Source organism: Nicotiana sylvestris, chromosome 8 (assembly GCF_000393655.2).
Source record: "Nicotiana sylvestris chromosome 8, ASM39365v2, whole genome shotgun sequence".
NCBI classification, from domain to species: domain Eukaryota; kingdom Viridiplantae; phylum Streptophyta; class Magnoliopsida; order Solanales; family Solanaceae; genus Nicotiana; species Nicotiana sylvestris.
In genome coordinates this window covers 114,449,745-114,457,064 of record NC_091064.1, presented here as the reverse complement: position 1 = coordinate 114,457,064, position 7,320 = coordinate 114,449,745, and the positions used below count along the sequence as shown (strand labels likewise).

The 7,320-nt window shown below is 45.2% G+C and overlaps 1 protein-coding gene across 1 annotated transcript; it reads right to left on the bottom strand.

Moving 5' to 3' along the window:
* Positions 1-284: 284 nt before the first annotated feature.
* On the bottom strand, positions 285-1,337 carry LOC138875551 (uncharacterized). The gene is made up of 2 exons (XM_070154388.1): positions 1,169-1,337; positions 285-745 (listed from the first exon to the last, which is right to left on the bottom strand). The coding sequence occupies exons 1-2, from the start codon at positions 1,335-1,337 to the stop codon at positions 285-287; spliced, it is 630 nt and encodes a 209-aa protein (XP_070010489.1).
* Positions 1,338-7,320: the final 5,983 nt, after the last annotated feature.

Below are 7,320 nucleotides of genomic sequence, written 5' to 3'. Positions count from 1 at the left end.
CGGGATTGGCTTGGGAAGGACCCAAACTCTTTTCCTCAACTTGCGGGCCCGCTTTACATCCACTTCGGTAGGCTTGAATCCTAGCCCAAAAGTATCCAGGTTCTTGGGCAAGGAAACTGGCTGGACAATACCCGGCAGATCAACCCCAAACCATTTCCTGGTATAAACCCGTTGTTTAACATTTTCGAGGCTATCATGAAGGTCGCAGCTGCGATTCTAGGAAGTGGAAGGCCCCCGCCCTCAGGAATTTTGTGTACTGAGACTGCGTCAAAAATCTGATAAACCTATGGGCCCTTGTCATCGTCGGTTTCTATGAAGGGCACAATGTCATCACTAACGACGCCTGTACCGTCATCCCCGTGTAACACAATCTCTTGTCTATCCCATTCAAATTTGACCATCTGATGCAGTGTAGAAGGCACTGCTTTGGCTGCGTGGATCCAGGGTCGCCCCAACAGAAGATTATACGACACAGCTACGTCTATCATTTGAAATTCCATGGTGAACTCGACCGGACCAATTGTCAATTCCAGTATGATATCACCCACTGTGTCAGTACCACCCCTATCAAAACCTCGGATGCAGACGATGTTCTTGTGAATCCTATCATCATCAACTTTCAGTTTGTTCAAAGTGGCCAAAGGACAGATATTGGCACTAGACCCATTATCAATTAGTACTCGAGTGACCACCGAGTCTTCGCATTTTGCAGTCAAATAGAGTGCTTTGTTGTGTTCTGTACCCTCTACTGGCAACTCATTGTAAGAAAATGTCACTCAGTTTACCTCGAAGATTTTGTGCGCTATTTTCTCCAAATGGTTCACTGAGAGCTTGTCCGAAACATGGGCTTCGTTCAGAATCTTCATTAATGCCCGACAATGATCGCTTGAATGGATCAATAAGGATAGCAACGAAATCTGGGCCGGGGTCTTCCTCAACTACTCTACAATGGAGTAGTCCTGTGCCTTCATCTTCTTCAAAAACTCCTCTACTTCTTCCTCCGTCACTGGCTTCTTTATTGTTATAGGATTGGCCCTTCTCAATTCTGCGGGAACAAAACACCTTCCCGAACGAGTTAACCCCTGGGCCTCGCATACTTCTTCCACAACCTCCTTCTCCTTGTGCATCACTGTCACTTGACTGTAGCTCCAGGGCACAACTTTCTCACTTGTTATCGACAACTGCATTACTGGCATGATAACAACTGGTTCTACGCGGTCCCCCTTCACAACCAACACTGGTGTTCTTGGTACTCCTGGCAGCACTACCTTGACCGGCTCTGGCTTCTTCCCCATTACCACAACTGGCTTGTCATCTACCCTTCCCAACTGTACCATTGGTTGTTTTTTTATTTGGACTGGCACGAATCATCATTACCATTTGTGAGGGTTTCTTGGGCTCCCCTCTTTCGTGCATTAGTTCGATCATGTGAGCCTCATGGTGCACCGGCAACGGGTTCTCATTGATGTTGGGTGCCTCTGGTGCCTGAACCTTGATCCTATTTGTGTCAATAAGATCTTGTACGACAGTCTTCAACTTCCAACACTTCTCAGTATCATGCCCGAGAGCCTCCGAACATTCACAGCTTACCGAGTGGTCCAAATTTTTGGGAAGGGGATTTGGCAATTTGGGCTCAACAGGACTCAATAGTCCTAATTGCCTCAATTTGTGGAACAGAGTAGTATAGGTTTCTCTCAGTGGAGTGAATGTTCTCTGCCTGTGCACCCTTTCATTCCTGAAAGCCTGATTTCCGCGAAAGCCGGGCCCTGAAGGATTCCTGTAGGCCCTTGGTGGTGGATATGCACTTTGCGGAGGTGAGTATGTGTTTTGTGGAGGTGGATATGTATTCTAGGGAAACGACGCACGCCATTGTGGGCGAGCCGGAGGCTGGGTGTAAGTTTGTGCGTGATGGACGGAGAAATGTGGCTCTTGTGGTGGATAATAGGGTTGTGGAGGGTCGTATGGAGTATGTGGGTAATTTGGGTGACGAGGTCTGGGTTGGTAGTAAGGGGAAGGACCTCTGGATCTGGACCAAGTACCTGCTTCGACTGTTGCGACCTCCTCTCTCTTCTTTTCCCGAGCGCACCTCCCATGCCGCTTTGGATAGCCTGAGTTGTGGCCTTGATTGCCGAATAGCTCATTATCTTTTTGGACCTGAGTCCCTCTTCAACCATACCGCCCATTTTTACTACTTCGTTGAAAGATTTACCAACTGACGTCACCAGGTGACCAAAGTAAGTTGGCTCCAAAGTTTGTAAGAAGTAGTCCACCATTTCACCTTCTCTCATTGGTGGATCGACTCTTGCTGCTTGTTCTCTCCAACGGAATCCGAATTCCCTGAAGCTCTCTCCAGGCTTTTTCTCAAGTTTCAACAGTGTGAGACGGTCAGGGACGATCTCAAGGTTATACTGGAAGTGACCTGCAAATGCTTGTGCTAGATCGTCCCAGGTATACCACCTGCTAGGATCCTGCCTCGTGTACCATTCCAGTGCGGACCCGCTTAAACTTTGACCAAAATAAGCTATCAGCAGCTCATCATTTCCACCTGCCCCTCTCATCTTACTACAGAAACCTCGTAGATGTGCCATGGGATCACCATGTCCCTCATATAGATCAAACTTTGGCATCTTAAAACCTGCCGGCAATTGAACATCTGGGAAGGGACACAGATCTTTGTAGGCCACACTAACTTGGCTGCCCAATCCATGCATATTCCTGAAGGATTGCTCCAGGCTTTTCACTTTACGAAGCACTTCGTCCTGCTCCGGATTCTTAGCCGGCCTCTCAGTTTCTGCCGGGAGCTGAAGGTGAGGGGTGTAAGTGTATGGCTCGGGTGCTTTGAAGGTGAGTTCGGGAGGATAGTATTGGTTTTCGTGAACCTGAAACACCGGTTCATCGGATGATTTTTGCAATGGGGCGGGTGGAGGTGCCACGAAGACAGGAACAGTTGGTGGAGGAGGGTTTTGTTTGGGTGGTGGAGCTTGGGGATTATAGGAAGTTTCCCCCTGATAGTATTGGGCAATGGGGAAGCTCATTGATGGACCAATGGGAGGGTGTTCCGGAGTCCGAGCCGGTGAGAGGGTAGGAGTAGGGGAGGTATTGGTGATGTTTGTCCCCTAGCCCAGGCTAGGTGCATCCCAGCTATCTCTTGTTTCAACCTGTCTACTTCCTCCTTCATCATTTGCATCTCCGTCTTTTCCTCCTCAACACTTTTGTCCGAACCAGACATACTTTTCGGAATGGGCCCTTTAGATCTTGTGTGGTAATGGTAATCTGCCAGAACGTTCTAACGAGCTAACTATTTCAAAATCTCTGGATCAACAACAAACTTGTTAGCATTAGAGTTTAACACATATTGCAATTTCACGTTGGGGATGCAATGTTCCTAAGCAGTTTAACCATTTCTATCATGTCTTTGTTCTGACTGCATGCGTCATTCCGACTTCTTTTAAGTGCCTCCAAACTTTCCCTTTTTTTTAGTGGTGGTCGAATCTTATGTGGATAGACTACGTATCATGTCCCCGCATGAATTAGACCGTGCGTAGTTCTGACACATAAATGTGAAAGCAAATTTTGTGAATTTTCCATTTTCTTTACTGAAACATTATAATACAAACTAAACATTTTTTGGAAAGGAGAACAAACCCGAAGTAAAACCAATTATGGACTAAAAAAACTACTGACACATTTTGATGCAAAAGAGAATATACAGACAGACAACAGACTCTAAAAACAAAAACACTGACTCGAACTATGAGTACATTAAAGCTCCAAAAGTTGGTGCCCGCGAGGCATCGTTCGGCCTTGCCGCGGGCTTAGGTGCGAGATCCCTTTCAAGTTGCTCCAGTTCGTACATTATCCGCTTGACAAAAACCATTACTGCTGACATGAAGGTAGTGCAGGTCATGTCTTCACACATTCGGCATCTCCTAATAATAGCGTGGGCAATAGTCCCAATCTTGTTCCTGGTTCGACCTTTTTCTATGAGCAGGCGCCTTATCTGATCCCTACAGCCCCACAAAATCTGAGAGTCCTAGAGATGTTGCCTTTGCAGCTGCCATATTTCATCTTCCATTCGAGGCAGTAAATCGTAACAGTGTCCACTTTTGATTTCATAAGCTTCAGCTTGCTTAGCTGCCTTGTCCTTGAAGGTGGTCATTTTCCCTTTTAGACTGACAATGGTCTTTTCATAATCTTTCCTTGCCTGCTGTAAGTACTCTGTGCGCTCTTTCATTCTTTTGCCCATTGTACCTGGAGTTGTGCTATTGTACCCTCAGATTTCTTCAAATCATCCCGGCACTCACCGATTTCCTTCTTTAGTCCATTAATCAATCTTTCATCTGACCGACTCCTTTGCTGATTGTCAGCATCTATCCTCATTTGTCGGATCTGAGCCTTGAGAGCCTCATTTTCTTGGGCTAACTTGTTCTTCTCTCCTTCATCGGCAGCAACTTGCACTTTGTTCTCAAATTTCAGATCCTTGATCTGTTGTTTCAGCTTGCCTACTTTGGTCCGGTATTCACGCTCTTTGGCCAACCAGTCCCACGGTTCTTGTGACAACTCAACGAACTCTTAAATGTGAGGTTTTTTGGTTGGCCGTTCTGGCTCGTCCCTTACAACGTCTCTCTTCCTGTACCAGGCGATATAAGCAGGTGAGACTTCGCCTCTGGATAGGTCGCGCACTCAAGTGTTTACCGTTAAATACTGGCATTCATTCCATATCGAACGAACGATTTCTTCATGAAATTGGTCGTTGGTGCTAACCTCGATTGCATAAACACTGAGATCTTCATCTGGGTGTACCACCTGATACCTCCCTAACTGTCTCATCACCTGGTAAGGTGCATAAGGCTGAATGCCTCGGAGTCCCATTAAGAGGAAGTAAGGACCCGTGGCGGTCATGTACACAATTTCTTCAACAGGAAGCCAACCCAATGTCCACCCTGTTTGTGCTGCAGTGATGGCGCGAAGGCAAGATACCCAGTATTCAGACCCTTCTGGCAATTTGAGCCCCGAAACCCTCGTGTTATATCCTTCAATGCAACCTTCGTTTGTAGATCTATAGCTTATATACTGAGGATGATGACACAAGTGCTCGATCATCCATATTTGCAATAACAAATTGCATCCTTCGAAAAAATCTGCCCCGGCTTTACAGGCTGTGAGAGCTCGGTATATCTCGGACACTATCACAGGGGAAAGCATGCTTTTGTTGTTGGTAATTAGGACCTTGACGACTCCAGCCACCTTCAAATCAATATTTTTGTCTTTCCGAGGAAACACCACAATGCCCAAGAATGCTACCATGAAGGCGAACCGCCTATGTTCCTCCCATTTTGTTCGATTCCCTCTGCTGCAAACCCCGCTTTCCAGATCGTCGAACCCTCCTATATGCCCATACCTCTGGTATATGAACTGCAGAGTAGAAAAACCTCTATCCAACTTAGAGTACGGGACTCCCTTGCTTATCTTCAGCAGATCCATGAACTTGTGCGAATTGACGGCTCTTGGAGCAATCAGATATTTGTGCCTTAGCCCCTCAGTAATGTCCATATAACCTGCTACCTCTTCTAAGGTTGGGGTGAGTTCAAAATCCGAGAAGTGGAATACGTTGTGGGCCAGGTCCCAAAATGTAACCAAAGCTTTTATGATGTCACATCTGGGTCTGACGTTCAACAAACTGGTGAGGCCTCCCAGATGTGATTTGATCTTATCTCGCTCTGATTTTTCCAAATCCTCCCACCACAAGCGCAACTCCAAAGGGATCTTGCTCCTAACTGTTACTGGAAAACTTGGACCCGGGCTCATTCTGTATGTTTGTTTGGGGTGATTAACACTCATTGGACTCAAAGAAAGAATAAACTAAAATTGACACACATTTAAATAAAACTTCGATCTTGCCAATACGGCCTTTCAGCACTTCGAAGAAGATTTAAAGGCTGTGTTTTACCAACCGGACAAAACCTTGAAAATGACCAAAAGTGGCTATTTTCGCAAAAACAGCCTTCCGGCGTCTTTTCAGGGACATTCGGCTATTTTTACAAGAATGGAATCACCCGACTTATTTATGACGAAAGATTAAAATTTTGACATTTTTGGCTATTTTTGCAAAAGGGGAGGTTGGACCCGATGAGGGCTGCCTACGTATCTCGCATCCTATGAGAATCAAACCGGTGTAGTTCGGGCAACGACAATAAACTAATTCTGAAAACAAGACTTGTTTAAATAAATTACACTAAAAACATTTTTTTTTTATTATTTTCTCAAAATTTTGGCAGAGTTTGCTATTTGGGAACTGCTATTTTCTTTTTCTCTTTTTACGATATTACAGTATTTTCAGAAGCCGGTCAGCACGCAAGTCTGCAACAAATAAATGCGTAAAACAAACAGGATGCAACAGGATGATCTTTTTTATTTCAGGTCGCTTGTCCTAGACGAATCCAACCCCTATGTTGAGTCCTCTAAGTCAAGTGCACATGATGCAAATAAGCGTTCCTACTAGGGATCCGGCATGAGGTTTTGTTATACTAGGTTCATCATGGGTGTTTGTTCTAGACCTGGCTTACCCGAACGGACCACTCGAGCCGAGGATGGGAACTGCGTACCGGTAACCAAAAGATCATCCGGTTTTGCAACTCCTCTGAATCCTCGTTCTATTTTGGGATATGACACTAACAGAAAGAAGTCACGACCAGCGTGCACTCCTCAAGAGAGAGAAGAGAGGGATTTCGTAGCAGTTTATATATACAGTTTAGATAATATCAAAGTGGTAAAAGCAACATTTTAGCACATTAGGACAAAACATGTAATAAAATCATATAATAAATAAAGCCAAATATAGTAATTCATCTAAGCTCAAATTCTGAACCTTGAACCAGAGATTCTGGGTTGCATCCCCAGCAGAGTCGCCAGAGCTGTCACACCTCCTTTTTCACCCGCGCCACCCGCAAAGGGGCGTAAAAGGGAGTTTTTCCAATTAAAGGACAATCGAAATGGGATTTTATTTAAAGATTCAGAGTCGCCACTTGGGAGATTTGTGGTATCCCAAGTCACCGGTTGAATCCTGAATCGAGGAAAAGAATGACTCTGTTTAACAGTCTGCGCACCAGAAATCCGGATAGGGAATTTTGTTAACCCGGGAGAAGGTGTTAGGCATTCCCGAGTTCCGTGGTTCTAGCACGGTCGCTCTACTGTCATATTCGACTTAATTATCTGATTTTTATACAATTATGAACCTATGTGCAAATTTTAATTGTTCACCGCTTTTGTTATTATTTATTCAAAGAATTGCAACGTCGTGAGAATGCATCTCAAATTGCG

What these genes read in the sequence shown, in the direction of transcription:
- LOC138875551 (XM_070154388.1), bottom strand. Translation starts at nt 1,337, where the DNA reads ATGGTACAGTTGGGAAGGGTAGATGACAAGCCAGTTGTGGTAATGGGG. An exon ending in AATGCAGTTGTCGATAACAA is followed by an intron (nt 746 to 1,168) that starts GTGAGAAAGTTG and finishes AGTTGCCAGTAG; the next exon opens with AGGGTACAGAACACAACAAA.